Source organism: Giraffa tippelskirchi, chromosome 7 (assembly GCF_054371585.1).
Source record: "Giraffa tippelskirchi isolate mGirTip1 chromosome 7, T2T-mGirTip1v1.2.pri, whole genome shotgun sequence".
NCBI lineage: Eukaryota > Metazoa > Chordata > Mammalia > Artiodactyla > Giraffidae > Giraffa > Giraffa tippelskirchi.
The window spans coordinates 55,414,975-55,433,818 of record NC_137281.1 but is presented as its reverse complement, the minus strand read 5'-3'; the positions used below and the strand labels follow the sequence as shown (position 1 = coordinate 55,433,818).

The window sequence follows — 18,844 nt, the reverse complement described above, 5'->3', positions numbered from 1 at the left end:
TCCTCCAGGGGATCTTCCCGACCCAGGGATTGAACCCTCATCTCTTATGTCTCCTGCATTGACAGGCAGGTTCTTTACCACTAGCACCACCTGAGAAGGCCCTTCCTTACTGTATTTAGATTAAAAAAAAAAATCTTAGCACAGTAGTTCAGATAAGATTGTGTGTTGCAGGCTCAGTTATGTCTGACTCTGTTGCAACCCCATGGGCTGCCAGGCTCCTCTGCCCATGGGATTCTCCAGGCAAGAATACTAGAGTGGGTAGTCATTCCCTTCTCCAGGGGACCTTCCTGGCCCAGGGATTAGGTAAGATTGAAGGAATATAAACCACTCATCTCTTTACTCCAAACCCTCTTGGTTGGATCATTTCATGCAACACACATTTGTAAGTGTCCACTAAGCATCAGCCAGTTTTGAGGCTCCAAAACTGTGCTATCCAACCTGGCAGCTACTAGGCACAAGTGGCCACTGAAGACTTACATCAGACAGCACTGGTCTAGGAAATCGGAAGGGAATAGGACAGGATCCTTGTCCGAGATAATACATGTGTGGGAGACAAATACAAGATGTATGAAGCGTGTAGAAGTCCTCAGATAGAAGTATGTTCCGTGCAAGAACCAATGGGACCAAATCTGTAGGACTGGGGTTAGGATGGGGCTGGTGCCTCAAGCATATGCATTACATGTGTGAGGGAAGCCCTTTCATCCATCACCTGTTGTGACAAGTTGTGGCTTGCATGTTTTATACGCATGCTCTGGTTTTCTCAACCATTCCACAAGACAGATGAAAAAACCAAGGTTCAGAGAGTTGACAAAGTCTGATCGTTGCCATATAACTAATAACTTAGATGAAATATTTTTTTTGGTTATGCCATGCGGCCTGTGGGATCTTGGTTCCCCGACCAGGAATCGAACTTGCGCCCCTGCAGTGGATGCACAGTCTTATCTGCTGGACCCCCCAGGGAAGTCCCAGATCTGAAGTTTTAACCCCAAAACTATCAGTTCCCTTGCTTTTTATCTCTGTTCAATGCTGGAGCCTTTACTGTCTCCAGAGCTGTTCCCAGCCTTCTCTTCAAATTCCAGGTCCACCGGTCACAGCTAAGATAGGAGTCCTACGTAGGAAGAAGGCAACTTACATACCTACCGTCACCAATCTTCCCTCCAAACAGCTCAGCCTTGCTCCTGCTATTTCCATGTTCATTCCATCACTTCCCCTTGAATGTTGCCCCAGGTTCTGAATGCAGCCTTCACGTGTGTTCCACCTTGAGGATGAACAGCAAACAGCAACGGGGCCAGGTGGACATTTGCTAGAATCTGATAATCGGAAAAACAGCCTGGAGCGACTTTAAAATAGCAACACGCCAGTGACACCAGGTGACCAGGGGACCCGCTGTAAACAGCAACTTAATAAAGAAAATAAAACCCCGGTGACAGTTTTAAAACCCTTACCAAACACTTTGGGACTAAAGGCAATATTTTTATAGCTCCTATTCCCTGGCTATAAACGTCGGCTTTTTCTTAAATAGCCCTTTCAGAAGCCCAGGTGCAGCCCAGGGGACAAGCTTATGACAACATGCTGCTTCACAGAAGAGCGACTGTTCGGCCTCCAAGAAAACTGAGCGAGGCCCATCTTTCCCAAGGACCAGGTCGGGGAGGGCCAGTCCCCACCTCGCCCCGCCCACCCCGTTACCTCGATGTGTGTGTGGCTCCCGACCGGCTTCTTTCCAGATCACTGTCATTTCTCTTCCTGCTTTTCCTTTGGCAGTCTTGGGGGGTGGGGGTCCACCTTAAGGGGTGGGCCATGTCTGATGTGAATCACACTGAGGACAGGGACAAATATCCTTACCTTGCCAATAGCCTCAGATCCGACTCTCCCCCTACCCCCACCCTCCTCCTCCTCTTCTAGCCGATCGTGCATATGTTGAGTTTCCACTGTTTTCCCCTGGACTGGGCGTCTCTCCAGGAGGAAAGGAAAGTTCCCATCCCTGTCTGGTCTCAGGGCCAAGCACCTGCAACGTCCCCAGTGCTGAGACGTGTGGTTTCTTAGCATGACTCCAGGTGTTATTCCTCCAAATAAGAGCCTCGGGCTCTTTGCTCTTCCATGAGTTGAGATGCTGTTTCCTGGGTCAAGCACCTTGCTATTGGAGCCTCAGAGGAGAGGTGGGAAGGCAGGGAAGCAAAGCAAAACTACCCTGCCCCACATGAGTAAATGTTTTATTGAGCAAATACTACGTGTCAAATACTACACCACATGCAAAGTCGAGTTAATTTGACCCAGCCCCAGCCCTTTACAGCCTAGCTGGTGAGACTGACATCCTGAAGGAGATCAATGAAGTAAAAACATTTAGAAATAAGTCCCAAATTGTGATAAGGGCTATAAAGCAGAATCCTTTGGTGGAGAAAACAGGGCAGGACCTTCCTAGACTGTGCAGTTAGAGAAGACGTGTCTGGGAGTTTAGACCTGGGAGATAGGAAGGAGTCAGCCGTACACTAAATGCTACTGATCTGGGTACCCGTCAAGTTTGGGAAGGGATGGGATTCATGTGTACGTGTATGCTCAGTTGCTTCATTCATGTCCAACTCTTTGCGACTCCATGGACTGTAGCCCACCAGGCTTATCTGTCCATGGGATCCTCCAGGCCAGAATACTGGCATGGGTTGCCATGCCCTCCTCCAGGGGGCCTTCCCAACCCCGGGATTGAACCCCCATCTCTGCCTTGGCAGGTGGTTTCTTTACCCCCTGAGCCACCTGGGAAGCCCTAGGGATGGGATAGGGTGACAGAAAAAATAAATATGTGGAAAGGAACGGTGGGGTGGGTGGAGGAACTATAAATGAGTCAAAGTTGAACAAAGGTCTCGACGACTGCAGAAAGTCAGCAGGAGGAACCAGTTCTTGCCACATAAGAGGGCCTTGGAAACTACGGCAAGAAGTCTAAGCTTCCATGGAAAGATGTGGAGGGTTTTCAGTAGGAGAGTGATGATCATATCAGTGACGTGTGGCTAGTTCCTGTGAGCTGGGCGGGAGCCCAGCTCCATCTCAGGGATGAGATGGGTTAGGGTGGGAGCTCTTAGTGACTTGGGGCGGGATGACGGCAGGAGAGATAACAAAGGCATGTGGAGGCAGGAACCACAGCAGCATGTGCTGTTGACCAGGTTGTGGAGAGGGGTGTGGAGGGCAATGGTGAGTGCCAGCGGCTCCAAGACGACACCCAGGTTTTGGAACTGGCTGACTGAGTGGACGAAGGAACAGTAACTGATGTGGAAGGTTCAGGAAGAATGGGGCCGTTTAAAATTCATGGGGAAATCCCCTGGTGGTCCAGGGGTTAAGAAGACTCGGCAGTTTTATAGTGGTGGCCTGGGTTCAATCCCTGATCTGAGAACTAAGATCCTCCAAGCTGTGAGGTGCAGCACACACACAGAAAAACAAATAAATGAAAGTAAATTTAAAAAACCATGGGACATTAGTAGGGGAAGAATGCAGAACTGCGTTTAAAGCATCATGAGTTTAAGATGTCTTTTGAGATCCACCTGGAAGCATCGCATGAGCAGCTAGAGCTGTAAGGCCGAAGGAGGCGTTCCAGGTGGAGAGGTAAGAGTGGAGAGTCCTGGACGGAGTCTGAAGCCTGGAGAAGGAACACAGCAGTCTCAGGAGAGTGTGCAGGAGATCAGGGCAGACAGGAGGGAGTCCTAAGCAGTCCCAGGCAATAGCGGTGAGGAAGAGGTGAATACTCAAACATTTAATTAGAACAAAAACTGTGCTCTTTCATGAAACTATCCTCCATGCTACTGTAATGGTGGCTGCAACATTATACATTTATTTACCCAAACCCACAGAACTCTCCAAGAGAAAAAGTGAATCCTAATATAAACTACAAACTTCACTTAATAACATGAGCTTCCCAGTCGGCGCTAGTGGTAAAGAACCTTCCTGCCAAAGCGAGTGATATAATGAGACCTGGGTTTGATCCCTGGTTTGGGAAGATCCCCTAGAGGAGGGCATGGAAACCCACTGCAGTATTCTTGCCTGAAGAATTCCATGGACAGAGGAACCATACCACACACACACATGCAAGGTGGTAATAATAAGAGAAACTGGGGTTGCGGGGCAGGGTGGGAAGAGGAGATCTATGGGAATTCTCAATACTCTCTGTTCAATTTTTCTGTAAATCTAAAACTGCTCTAGATATAAATGAACTTATTTACAAAACAGAAAGAGACTCACAGACATAGAGAACAAACTGACAGTTATCCAAGGGAAAAGGAGATAAATGAAGACTTTGGGATTAACATGCACATACTACTCTATATAAAATACATAACTACTATTACTACTGAATAGCAAAGGAAACTATACTCAAAATCTTGTAATAACCTATAATGGAAAGGAATCTGAAAAAGGATATATGTACATTTTCTAGGTATGTATGTATAACTGAGGGCTTCTCTGAGGACTCAGATGGTAAAGAATGTGCTTGCAATGCTAGAGACCTGGGTTTGATCCCTGGGTTGGGAAGATCCCCTGGAGAAGGGAATGGCTACCCACTCCAGTATCCTTGCGTGGAGAATTCCATGACAAGAGGAGCCTGGTGGGCTACAATCCATGGGGTCACAAAGAGTTGGACACGACTGAGTGACTAACGCTCACTAACATGTATAACTGAACCACTCGCTGTACACTTGAAACTAACACAGGATTGTAAGTGAACTATACTTCAACTAAAATAAAAGATGGATGATAAAAAAATAAACCTGCATTCATGGGGGAAAAAAACTGCTCTAAAAATAGTTTGCTAATTTAAGAAGCAAGCATGGGCTTTCCGATCTGGCTAACGGAAAACAAATCAAGAAAGTGTCAGGGGCTTTCCTGGAAAGGAAAAATGGCTTAAAACAATATAGATTTTTTTTTTTTAAGATAGGTGTTCTTATAAACCTAGCTTTAGCACAGGACAGACCAAAGATCTAAGAGGAATCATTAGCTGTCCACCACTGTTCTGTCACTTGAAATCTCTTCTCAGAGTTCAGGATTTGAGAAGCTGGCAGAAAGCTTTTGGATCAATCACAAGATAATTGCAAAACACTGATCCTTTTTCCCTTTTCAAATCAAAGCACATGTTTCCCAGGTCAAAAGAAATATCTTCTGGGTCAATCAGAACTAGATTTTCAATTCAACTCCCGCTCTTGGGACCCGAGTGACACTGAACAAATCCACTTCAATTTTCCGAGGCTCAGTGTCAGCCATGCGCGAGATGCAGGGGATGTTGATACCATAGGCTTGCTGTGAAGACTAAAAATATCTGGCATTATGGTAGTACTATAAACTACGTTAAGGAAGTTGCACGCGTTATTACTATTATCGTCATCACTGTTACTATTAAGCACTGGACATCACACTGAATGGTTATTGTCACACTTTCGTTGAACCTTTCCAACAACCCTGTAAAGTTAGGATCCCTAGCTAACCCATCATTCAGATGAGAAAAGACTCAGAGAGGTTCAGTAACGTGTCTAAGATCACACAGCTGCTGAACGGTTGAGAGTAAAATATGAACCCAGCTCAACTTTGTTTTCAAGATGCTCTCAATGGCCTATATATAGATTGGCCACATCAGTATGAGTTTACATTATAAATAAAACCTTTACTTTTAACTTACCCATTACTTTTTTTATTTCATACATTACATTATGTTAGACTTTCCTATGTCATTGGTCTTACTTCAATGTCAATATGTAGGTAGTCTACAAGGTGGCTTTAGCAGGAGGGAAATGAAGATGGATTAGACTGGTTTTCCTCACTAAGATTCAGAAGAAATTAATCACCCCTTGATTCTTCCTGTATTGTCTCCAAAAGGAAAAAAAAAAAAAAACACACAGAAAAGATACAATGAGTTTGGTCCTTGGGACCTTCCAAAATCTACAAACCCTGCCCTCCATCTGCACCTGGTAACCCAGAGAGTGATGTTAGTCAGTCAGGATGGAGGTCCTTCCCCAGGGTCTAACTTGGTCACACTCCTGGAAGCTCCTTATTCTGTCATAAGAGTCTATCCGGTTCTCAGTTGTTGCTACTGTTGTTTAGTCACTAAGTTGTGTCTGACTCTCTGCGACCTCATGGACTGTAGCCCACCAGGATCCTCTGTCCACGGGATTTCCCAGGCAAGAATACTGGAGTGGGTTGCCATTTCCTCCTCCAGGGGATCTTCCCAACCCAGGGACTGAATCCAAGTCTACTTCTTGGCAGGAGGATTCTTTACCACTGAGCCACCTGGGAAGTCCCTGGTTCTCAGTACTTTTCCTTAAAGCCCATTCATTGTCCAGGTAAGAATAATTACAGTAAGTCTTTCACTATATTTCTCTGTTATTTCTGTATTTCCTTTGAAAGTGTTTTTTAAGTGTTTGGGATAATTTCAAAGGAATAAAGTGTTAGTTGGTGGAGACCTGCCAGATAGTGATGGTTGATATTTTACACTAATTTTTATGGAAAAAATTCACTTTCTTTTCTTTCTAAGGTGTGTTTCCCCAAGAATTTAACTCTTGCTAAACCCACAAAGTCCTAATAGGAGGCCCTGTATTTGATCATGGACTATCCCCTTTGACCATCTCCATTACCCACTGTGAGCAAACCCTCCCCAAGCTCCATGTGAGCTGTGTAGACACATGACTGTGTGTAGACACACAGGTGGTGCTCTAGCATAACATGCACATATGCCCACACAGTAACTTTCCTAGATGTGTGTATGTCATTGAATGCATTTCTCAGAATATTAAATGAACTTCAGAGCTCCAAACCAAAGACTTAAATATCAGAGTCTTCACAGAGAGACCCCACGCTTCCTGGACTTTAGATTGAAAAAAAAAAAAGGAAAGGAAAGAAAGACAAAACTTTTTAGTCCCTTTATAAACTCTGATATGCTCTGAAAAGGCAAGTCAAGTAGGAAAACTTTTCTTCACAGGAAATTTTTTTTTAATGCCTAAACGAGACGTGAGAACAGGGGCCACCTTATGCTGCAGCCAGCAGAGGCACTCAAACATTCCGTCAGCAGGATCCCAGCCAAGCTGCACAGCGCGCTTTTATAAAGCTGGCCCCAAGCATCTCAGGGCAAGATGTGGCTGTGAAGTCTACTCTGCCCTTAGAACTCCAGAGGCACTGGCACAGTGGCTGTCAGACTTGCCCAAGAGCCATGGCAAAGAATGGACTTGTAATTTACATCCTGGTTATCACCTTGCTCCTGGACCAGACCAGCTGCCACGCGTCCAAGTTCAAAGCCAGGAAGCACAGCAAACGCCGAGTGAAAGGTAACAGGGCGCCTCTGTCCAGCAGAACTCCAGGTTTGCTCAGGGTGGGGATGAGCTGGACGACGTCCGTTTCCAGACTCCCCCCGGAGACCATCTATGGTGGCAGTTACCATGGCTTCATGCACATATGGCATTTTCAGGGGACTGAGTGACCTCCTAAATCTCTGGGACCGTTTGACATTTAAAGGAATCATATGATAGGATTTTGGTTTTGTAAGATAAAAAAGGCTCTTGGAAAAAGACTTTCTGTATTGTATAGCCTTTATCAGGTGAGCTTAGGCAAGAGAATGGTCATTAGAGTGTGACAACCTGGATAAAACATCTGCTATTTGGAATGAGGGATCAAGTAGAACAAATTGATTAATAGAGTATACTGTTTCACTCATAGATATTGTTCAAATTTATCTGTAAAATAACTACTATCTTATTCAATGTGTAGTAGAGGATAGAGCTATTGGTAATGTGACTTCCGTTTCATCAATAGATATATTTTCATATCCCTGGGAATATAAGGACAGTCTGTATTATATGTTTAAGCTTTTTCATGTCATAGAGAAGTTTTAAGTCTTTCACTTAAAAATATTTCAACACACAAGTCATATAGCATTTGAAGACGTGTTAATGCAAAATAGTCTCCAAGCAATCCCAATTTGGGGTGGCTTGAATTGGGTTGAAAAAGTGAAAGTGTCAGTCGCTCAGTTGTGTCCAACTCTTTATGACCCCACGGACTGTAGCCTGCCAGGCTCCTCTGTCCTTGGAATTCTCCAGGCAAGAATACTGGAGTGGGTTGCCATTCCCTTCTCCAGGAGATCTTCCTGTCTCAGGGATCAAACCAGGGTCTCCTGCTTTGCAGGCAGATTCTTTACCACTGAGCCACCAGGGAAGCCCTGAATTGGTTTAAGAGATACAAAAATCTTGCAAGGAACAGAGATAATGGCAATGTACATGCAACATGCTGAAACTAAATCAAAACTAAATCATCAAGAAAGGCGTGGTGTGATGTTCATCTCATTCTGAGTTATTTTCATAAAGGATATTTCAAGGTAAATATTAAGACACTATTTCCTCATCAATTTCACTTCATTAGTAACAAAGCACTAATAATAATATCAACAAACTTAAAGTCTTGATTTAACACAACATGGATGGCTGGCTGGTGAAAAGGGAGCTTCTCTTGTTGAATCATGTTTTAAGACTATGAAGTGTCCCACTTTAGGTCTGATGTAACGTTTCTTTCTTTCTTTTTTTTTTGATAATTGCTTTATAACATTGTGCTGGCCTCTGCCATACATCACCATGAATCAGCCAGGCATACATACGTCCCCTCCCTTCTGAACTCCCCTCCCATGTCCCAGCCCAATCCGTCCCTCTTAAATGGAATTTTTTTTCCTAAAAAAAATTTTACACTTCTCTGTTACCTCCTTTAAAGAGCGATTAAAGTATTTCTCATGAGCGATGAAGTATCTTGTGGAAGACAAGGGCAGGGGAAGGAAGGAGAAAGATGTGGCATTTCTTCTGGGTGATGCTGCATGTTTTGTCGCCAGCATTTCTTTACCACGAAGAAGGAGTGGTCAGGTGGTGACCACCCAGCAGGGCTGTGGGGAGGGGTATGAATATGTGAATGTGTGTGTGTGTTCTGTGTGGGTGTTTCTGAAATAACTGCAGTTCAGTTCTATCCTCCACGGCACACACACACAAGTGCACACACATGCTTCTGTTTGCTTTTTAACTGACTGGGTCCAAACCTAAATATCATCCTCCCAAAGCAGTTCTGCTCATTTTTGGTGCGAGATCCAAGAAAGCAGATTCTACAATATGTGAAGCCATTAGCCTGGACCTGTCAAACAGTTCTTTTCCCCATACGCTTTAACTGCCTGGAAATAATACCAAATCTTATGGAATCAAGAGCAAAAGTCATTTTTTTCTCTCTCAATCCTTTCCATAGAATTAACCATGATTAACTGCTAAGAGATCATATCCCCAGAGTTTTCTTTAATGCCCAATTAAAAATTGATTTGTTGTTGTTTAGTTGTTAAGTAGTGTCTGACTCTTTGTGACCCCATGGACTGTAGCCCCACCAGGCTCCTCTGTCCATGGGATTTTCCAGGCAAGAATACTGGAGTGGGTTGCCATTTCCTTTTCCAGGGGATCATCTCAACCCAGGAATCAAACCTGAGTCTCCCACTTGGCAGGTGGATTCTTTACAACTCCGCCACCCGGGAAGCCCTACTTTTAACAAAATGAGTGTTGGCTGTCTAAAGTACTTGGCAGACAAATTAATTGATTTTATCTGTTAACTCTTGGATAACCTCACATATAAGGCATGCCTCAGCCCTTTGAAAAGCTGCACAACGTTCCATGTGTGGATGGGTTATGGCTTTTTTTATCTGTTCTTTCTTGGTGAACTTTTAAGTTCATCAAATCCATCTCTTTTTGATCCAATGCCTCAGTGAATTGCTTTGTACACAGATACTGATCTCCATGCTAGAATATTGTGATGATACTTCTCTAGAAGTAAAATTGTAAGTTAATTATACCACCTGTCTTTCAAAATGGTAGCATGAACTTGCGTTCTCAACTTCAGTATACGAGAGCACCCGCTGAGTTTCTCTTGTAGCTCAAAAGTTAAAGAATCTGCCTGCAATGCAGGAGACCCAGGTTCAATCCCTGGGTCAGAGAGATCCCCTGGAGAAGGAAATGGCAACTCATTCCAGTATTCCTGCCTGGAAAATCCCATGGACGGAGGAAACTGGTGGGAGTTGCAGAGTCAGACACGACTGAGCGACTAACACGAACACACACCTCGACAACCTGACCTACCATCAGTTTAAGCTGGGCCAGCTTAATAAAACCCAAAAAGCCTTTAATTTGCATCTCTTTGCTTATTAATGAGGTTGAGATTTTTTTTTCATGTATTTACTGGTCATTTCTTCCAGCAATTCTTTTTGCATTCGTATCCTGTACCTATTTTTGGACAACAACAATAATAAAATGAAAGGGAGCCTTTAAAAAACAAAAACAAAAAACTCAAAATGGTAATGGAAGGATTTAGCTCCAAAAACAAGTTTCCCCTGCTATTCACTTCATTGGCCTCAACAAATTAGGTTGAGCAATGCAAGTTATGTTGTAGTAATGAATTAAATATAACCTCTATTTAGTGAAATAGTTGTCCCCTGTATTCATTTTGACAAAACACAACCACATTTCTCACAAAGGATAGAAGCAGACTCCAAGCCACCTGGATAACGATTTCCACAATGGTCTCCCAGGAGCCTAATATTAATTCATGTGTCTTCATGCTAATTATAATGTTTACAGCTCCCCTGTGGAGGCCATTTACTTAAACAGTGTGGAGCAGGAAGCTGAGAGGAACTGGGGTGACATTTGTGTGGCTCACAACTTGTAACCCAGAAGAAAACTTAGCAGTCTTTGCAAGTCTGGCCCCCAACAGCCACTGGATTTGCATACTGAGTGTACCCCTATATTTATTCTGGCTTTGAATACTGAGTGTACCCCTATATTTATTCTGGCTTTGCATGCTGAATGTACCCCTATATTTATTCTGGATTGAATGGTCCCATTGAGGAAACCCTTGAGTTATTGTGCTTCTCAGCTGAGCTATTGGGTGCCTTGAGAATTGATGTCTGCGCCTGGATACCCCAGAAGGCATTTCCTAACCCGAATGTGGAAACACCTGACTTGCAAAGCACATGTTTAAGGGGAAAATGAATCAGCCATGATTGGATATTGGCCTGTCCTGAAAACACCCAAGACAGAACACAGATTCTCCATGTGGTATCCCCACAAAGAGGCGGCTGGGAACAGCCATATCAAGCTTTAAGCATCTTAGCTGCTTGAGGCTACGTACTAGGGACTAAGCAGGTAAAGGTGATCACTGTCCAGAAAACAGATGGGAGGGGTGGAAAGAGAACAGATTTGAAGACAACAAGATTCAAATCCCAACTCTGCACCTTACTAGCTGGGTGATCTTTGACAGGTTAATTCAGTTTTCTGTGCCTCTCTTCTTTTCTGAAATGATATTGTCTATTTCATAGTAAATTGAAAGAATTAAGCTCCTGGTACACTGGAGTGTAGAATCCCATGGACAGAGGAGCCTGGCAGGCTACATACAGTCCACGGGGTCACAAAGAGTCGGACACGATTGAGTGACTAAACAACAACACAACACAGTGTATGGCGGCTCTAATATTTTTAAATGTGTATTAAGATTTATTATAATTCCTGCTTTTGAAGAGCTCACAAGTTGTCAGTTTCTAGGACACTGCCCATCGGGTCTGGATTTTTGATTAGTCAAAGTTACTAATTTCCAACTCCTTACTTATACCCAAGGTTGGTAAAGGAGAGCCATGAAGATTAGCCTAATCAGGGGACATCCAAGACTAAGTAAATTGCTAGTCCTTAATACAGAAGTATATTTACAGGGCTCTTTATCACTGCCTTTCCCTGCTTCTCCATGAAAATCACTGAACCCTGCTAAGAGCCATTATACCTGGAGCATCAGTTGAGTAGGGGTATTGAGGCCAGGGGACTTGGAAACCCAATTAAGTCTGAGTATGAGTTCTACCACTTACTTGCCAATTTAGCTTATTGAGCTCATTCTCACTCTTCAATGGGAATCTTATTTTCCCCCATTCCTAACTATCTTTGAAGAGTAAGTGAAAATCACATGAAAGTACTTTGTATGCCATAATGTGTTTATTCACTCAATAGACATTATGAGATTGATTATGTGCCAAACATCATGTGAAACATCAGGAATACCATGGACAACCAGAGAGATAAAATTAAGTAAGTAAAGAAACATGATTATAGATTGGAGAAAGTGTGCGGAAGAAAAATAAAGGTTCAAGCAAAGAGACCAGCCAGAAGGAGGTAGAGAGGATGATCAGAAAGTCTTCTCAGAAGAGGAGATGTTTAAGTTTAATAAGAAGATGGATAAGGGAGTTCCCTGGTAGTCCAGTGGTTGAGAGTCCATGCTCCCAATGCAGGGCATGAGAATTTGATCCTTGGTTGGGGAACTAAGATAACACATTGCTGTGGGGCCAAAAAAAAAATGAAATAAAAATGAAGTCTTACGAAAAAGAAAAAGGACAAGACCTGGGCCAAGAGTGTTCCAGGCAGAAAAACACACTCGAAGGGTCCTGAGATGAGGCAGCTTGTTCTAGAATGCATCGAAAATCAACCAGTCTGAAGTCTAGAGATGGACAGTGAGTCACACAGGATAGTGCTGGAGAGACAGACAGGCGCCCCACCTCGCAGAAGAAACTTCCAGTATTATTACCCCCACCAAACCCTTACAAATCCTCCTGAACAACTTGCTTTCATTCATTGTTTTTCATGTCCTCTGGGCTCAGTTTCATCAAAATCACCCTCGGCTTATGTTCTGTATTCTGAAACTTTATCTTACTTTGTTTTACTTGTACTTTATTTTAATCATACATTTTTTTAATTCATCCTACCCTACTCCACTCTAAAAATTCCTCAGAAAAGGATGGAGACCTGAAGACTCAAGTGGAAAAGCTCTGGAGAGAAGTCAATGCCCTGAAGGAAATTCAAGCCCTGCAGACAGGTGAGACCCGTATTATCTCAACAAGACAGGAAAAGAAATTGTGATTAGCCAGCAATTCAAACCACATTGGGAGTACATGTCATTCTAGGTGACATTTAAAAAAAGAGAGAGAGAGACACATTGACAAGTCAGAGATGCGTCCAGGACAAAGGATTCAAAAGCTGGGAGGATGAATGTTTTGGGAAATCAGCTTGATTTTCCACTTCCTTCTCCTCTCAAAGAGTGGAAGAGAAATCAAACCAGGCATTTCAATAATACATTTTAGAAGTCCATCCATAATTCTTTTTTTTTGCTGTGCTGTGTGACATGCGAGATGCCTGATCTTAGTTTCCTGACCTAGGATGGAACTCTTTCCCCCTGCTTTAAGAGCACAGAGTCTTAACCACTGGACCACCAGGGAAGTCCCCACAATTCTTTTTTATTAGGCAATGGAATAAAATTGAAGCAAGTATTAACTAGCTAAAATAACCAGCATTCCTTAGATGTTTATTAAGATGTTTAGGTCCCCAGGCAACTCCGAGGTAATGAATCTGCCTGCCAAAGCAGGAGATCTGAGTTTGATCCCTGGGTCAGGAAGGTCCCCTGGAGGAGGAAATGGCAACCCACTCCAGTGTTCTTGCCAGGGAGATCCCATGGACAGAGAAGCCTGGCGGACTACAGCCCATGGGGTCACAAAAGAGTCGGACACGACTTAGCAACTAAACAACAACAACAACAACAAAATGACTCACTGAGAGCTCAGCCGAGGTGGAACTAAACCCAGGGTCCCGGGACTCAGCTCTGGCCACACTGAGGGGGTCAGATGCTCTGAGAAGAGCAGGGTTAGAACCACAGCTTGCCAGCAGAGGGCAGCAGCGAGTGTTCCTTTATCAGGGAGCAGAGCTCCCAGCAGCCTATGAAACCTAGGAAGCTCCCAGGGCGTGGAAATGAGAGCCACGCTGGGCAGACTCAGGAACACCCCTGGCTTGCAAGGTTCACATTCTCAGGGAGGAATACTGTCATAGCAACTCCAAAGGCAGAGCTTCGAGGGTCCCAGAAGAGAGCTGCCCAATTATAAGAGTTAATGCCTTCAAGGAAGACCAAAGTTACGGCTTTTCCATCAGCCGTTTATAGCTCCCGGGGCTCCCCAAGGGGCTCAGTGGTAAAGAATCCACCTATAGTGCAGGAGACATGGAAGACATGGGTTCGGTCCCTGGGTCAGGAAGATCCCCTGGAGAAGGAAATAGCAACCCATTCCAGTCTCCTTGCCTGGGAGGTCCCATGGGCAGAGGATCCTGGTGGGCTGCAGTCCCTGGGGTCGCAAAAAAGTCAGACTCAACTGAGCGATTGAGTACGGCACACTGGTAGCTCCCAGGCCCAGTCTTGAGCCATTTTTACCATAAGCAATGTTGCCCAGTTACACTGCCAGCAGGTCCCTTTATCAAGTTTCCTGGGGAACAGAATTAGAAAGTTAAAGGAAGGTCAAATGCATCTGCAGAAGGGGAAAGAGCTTTGTCAACCCTTCACCCACAGTTGGGGGCTATAGTAATACTTTATAAACATCAATACATTAATTCAGTGCAGTCGCTCAGTTGTGTCCGACTCTTTGGGACCCCATGGACTGTAGCACGTCAGGCTTCCCTGTCCATCACCAACTCCCAGAGCTTGCTCAAACTCATGTCCATCATCAACATTTTAATCCTTCACTAATTTGTGAGACAGATGCTGCTATGACTCTTCTCAGTTTACAGACGAGGAAACTGAGGCACGGGGAAATTAAATAACTTGTCCAAGGCTAACACAGATAGTAAATATCAGAATTGACACCAAGCTGAGGCACTACTGGCCTGAAGCCTGATTCTGCAATGCTATGCCTTAAAACTGTCTTTATATTTGGCTTATATCCTGGATAAGATACACAATACTTAGCTTATTGTTATCTGCTGTGATCTTACATGCTATCTAAGTCACCTTTTAATATGCTAAGCTAACAAGTAACAACTCTTTTAAGCTTCATTATGTTGTGTTGTCAGTTGCTTCAGTCGTGTCTGACTCTGTGACCCCATGGACTGTAGCCCACTAGGCTCCTCTGTCCATGGGATTCTCCAGGCAAGAATACTGGAGTGGGTAGCTATTTCCTCCTCCAGGGAATCTTCGGGACCCAGGAATCGAACGTGTGTCTCCTGCATTGGCCAGCAGATTCTTTATCACTGAGCCACTGGGAAGCCCCAGGTTTCACTATCCTGATATGTTAAGGACAGGTGTAATAAGAATCACACATCATGGGACAGTTGTGATATGATATGGGTTCATTTATGTAAAATGCTTGGCACAGAGTCTTCATTATACGCTGACTCACCATTATCTCTATGCATCGTCCATTCCACAACAATTTACTGCTATTGGCCAGAGCCAGTTCTAGATTATTATACTCCAAAAGCATGTTAATATGTCAAATTTCCATCTTTACAGTCTGTCTCCGAGGCACAAAATTTCACAAGAAGTGCTACCTTGCCACAGAAGGCTTGAAGCACTTCCACGAAGCCAATGAAGACTGCATTTCCAAGGGCGGGACCCTGGTTGTCCCTAGAAGCGCCGATGAAATCAATGCCCTCCGAGACTATGGTAAAAGAAGCCTGCCGGGGGTCAATGACTTTTGGCTGGGCATAAACGACATGGTCACAGAAGGCAAGTTTGTCGACGTCAATGGGCTTGCCATCTCCTTCCTCAACTGGGACCAGGCACAGCCTAACGGTGGCAAGCGGGAAAACTGTGCCCTCTTCTCCCAGGCAGCTCAGGGCAAGTGGAGTGATGAGGCCTGTCGTAGCATCAAGAGGTACATATGTGAGTTCACCATCCCTCAATAGTCCCTTCTCAGGTGCATCTTCCCAGAAAGATAGGTCATGATTTACAGGCTGATGGTTCTCAAGAATGAGTCAAAATCATCGTAGGGGAGGCTATGTCCTCAGGAATACAAGAGACAGCCAAGTTTGCCACCACATTGTATTGTGATTTTTGCCCTCCACAGGGATTGGGGGGTTGGAAAATAATCATCCCGTCATGTACACACTGCTCATGTAGCTTCTGCAAAATGGGCTATTAGATCTTTCTCATTCCTGGTCCCTCTTCCTTGTATAGACCAGGTGTGTATTGAAAAGACAATAGCCAGAAAAGCAAGCTGTAGGCTACCTGGAAGATTTTCTGTTAAAGGTTTTGTATGTATTTGATTGATGAGGTGCTACATAATCCAAAACCTTTTCAGTCTGATGTTCAGTCTGCTCTCTCCTAGTGATAGCATCTTATTAGCCCGTCGCCCTTTCTTTGAGTGGCAGCATCCCCTGGTGGGACATGTAGCTGCTCCGTCACATGGATACATGAAAGTCTCAGATAGGTTCTGGTTTAACTCTGTTTTCTTCAAACCCACCCCACTCCTGCCCCTGCCCCCAGTGATATACACATCTTTTTTTTTTTTTTTTTCTGAAGTTTCCAGTAAAGATCTGAAAGGAAATGTTAAGGCAGCATATGTGGTCAATTTCCACCCCAGTATTACATTACAATTTCCAACTTGAATAGGTAAACCTAAGGCAGAACAGAGTAGCAGACTGTACAGAAAAAGAGAAATTTTTTCAAGTCTCCTTTTTTCCCTGCTTTAGTTTACCCTCTTTTATGAAATCAATGGTGGATATTATACATCTTAGTTTCCTTTTTTAAAAAACATAGTTTACACACATATGTATTTTACAATCATATATTTAAGTCTATTAGGAGAAAAATCTCTATTTAGATCGAAAGTTGGAAGTTGGATTTAAATAATATTTTTTTGAGTTATATGTACATCTATACCATTTTTTTTATTCTACCAAGTGCTGCTCTCACTAAATTGTTAAGGTTGTGTAATGTAATGTCATTACTTAATATGAAATTACAAAGTTAAGGCTTGGAGGAAATGGGTTTTGTAGAAGCAAACAATTCTGGGTATATTCTCTTCTTCAAATAAACATCCTTTTTCCCCTTTAAATGTTGAATATGTTTTGCAAACAAAATCCTTCTTTATAAACTTATGTATGCTTGGAATTAATTTTTAGTTCTTCACACTGCACAACAATAATAAAGCCTGAATTCTGATCAATGTGGGTGTATACGGGTATCATCTGCAGTTATTTAAACTATCTTGGTTTATATCAGACTTGAAAAAATTGGGGGAGAAATGCATTAGATTTGATCAAACTGGTTATTTAGATGTACTATAAGGATAGTTTCACTTGAAAAGAAAGAAGTAAAGTCAAGACGGAGGAAGAAAACTTTTAAAAAGTTGTACCTGCCATTGTTTTTGGTTGACCCTGATCAATTTCCTCTTCCAAGGCAACCACAGTCTCCGCATGGGAATCTTATCAGTCTCCGCATGGGAAGCTTATCAAATTGCAGATTGCAATTGGGTAAGGTCTAGGCTGAGGCCCCAGATTCTTCACTTCTAAAAGCATCTAGTGGAAGCCAACAGGGCTGGACCACATGCCACAGTCTGAGAACAAGGGTCTGAACCTGCAACTACTTGCCCAGAGACAGTCTCTGCTGATTCTAGCAGGTCTGCTCCCCTTTAACTCAAGTCAAGGGTAGGACCTACAGTTAATCTGTGTGAGGCACAATACTGAGAGCTACTTTTCCACCCAGCACAGATGCTTCCAGCCATATGATCTACAAAATAAAACCAATTAGTTAAAGGAAACAGTAATTGAGACTCAACTTAGTGATCTAAAGGAAAATGCATCTCAAGGTTCAAAGGCTTAAGTTAAACAGAAGTTCTTACCCTAAAAATAAAGATATGAAGTCTTTCCTGCTCTCTGGTTAGAGATGACTTTTGTAGTCTCACCAAATTAAGTACATCTAACAAATAAAGAAGCCCACTAATTTTAGCTGTTTAAGTTATTAATTTAATCTGATGTCAGAGATTCAAAGGACACCTACTAACTATAAAGCACCATGTTGCATAATACGTAAGGACAGAAAGGAAGTAAGTGATGGTATCTACACTAGCTCACAGGAGGAGAGCAGAACTTGCCACTGGAGTCCAGGAAAAAAATATCAGTAGCTCTAATTACATATGAAAATTGTGAATTTACAGATTATTACTATATAGTTTAACCTAACTGAAACCCACAAAATGGGCACTTATTTAAATAGATTCTTGCAAAGAAACACCACATTGAACATACGCTAATAGTAAGAGAAAATGTGCCTACATTCAAACAAGCTGAGCTGACATGTCTACTGGTTCAGAGAGGCATGTATATTCCAGGCAAACCCAATCAGAATCTTTCCCAGTGATTGCCAATGCCACTGGGAATCATGAAACGCTTTTTGTTATTTTATTTTTGCTAGAAACATTAAACAGGAACAAAGAGAACTTAGGGTTCTGGCAGAATTCTTCCCTTCCAGTTGGACGCAATGTGCAGAATGAAGGCAAACATAGATAAGCAGTGATGAGAAATGACAGGGCAGAGAGAGAAAAGAGGGAAGGCAGGAGACAGAGAGAGAGAGGAAACGTGTGTGTGTTTTCACATAATGCTGAGTTTATCATTCTTAAAGCCCTGGTTTTTATTTCTGCAAATTCTTTGAGCTACTCTACAATCCCTTTCCTTTTGCATTTGAGCTAGCTGGAGTTGGCATATCGACCAGGATAACCTAGTTATGACTTTGCAGAGCTTATATCTAGAGAGGCAAACATACAGTAAACAAGCAAAGAAAAAAACAAGATCATTTCAGAAAATATGACAAGACGTCAAAGGATGGACATGACAAAATGGCATAACAAATGACACAATTAAAATGACAAAGGAAGGAAATCAAACAAGGAGATGAAAGATGGAGTGATGAGAGGGAGTATTGCCAGATAGAACAGACAATCTTGTAATACACTCCTCTGCCCATTGAAAGAGGATGGAAAGGAAAGCGATCCATGAATCTTCATGAAACTTCGTGGCAAAAGTCCAAG

The 18,844-nt window shown here is 43.2% G+C and overlaps 1 protein-coding gene and 1 long non-coding RNA gene across 2 annotated transcripts in view; one reads left to right on the top strand and one right to left on the bottom strand.

Annotated features, from left to right (window-relative positions):
* The window catches only part of LOC145514894 (uncharacterized), a 56,008-nt gene that overhangs the window by 26,488 nt on the left and 10,676 nt on the right, over window positions 1-18,844 (bottom strand). The gene's annotated exons all lie outside the window — the stretch shown is intronic.
* CLEC3A (C-type lectin domain family 3 member A) lies at window positions 7,172-16,982 on the top strand. The gene is made up of 3 exons (XM_081513890.1): window positions 7,172-7,286; window positions 12,793-12,876; window positions 15,328-16,982. The coding sequence occupies exons 1-3, from the start codon at window positions 7,172-7,174 to the stop codon at window positions 15,720-15,722; spliced, it is 594 nt and encodes a 197-aa protein (XP_081370016.1). The 3' UTR covers window positions 15,723-16,982.

Excerpts from the sequence above, each read along its gene's own strand:
- CLEC3A (XM_081513890.1), top strand. The coding sequence starts at position 7,172 with ATGGCAAAGAATGGACTTGTAATTTACATCCTGGTTATCACCTTGCTC. Across the intron at positions 7,287-12,792 it reads CAGCAAACGCCGAGTGAAAG|AAAAGGATGGAGACCTGAAG; the intron begins GTAACAGGGCGC and ends AAAATTCCTCAG. Across the intron at positions 12,877-15,327 it reads AATTCAAGCCCTGCAGACAG|TCTGTCTCCGAGGCACAAAA; the intron begins GTGAGACCCGTA and ends CCATCTTTACAG.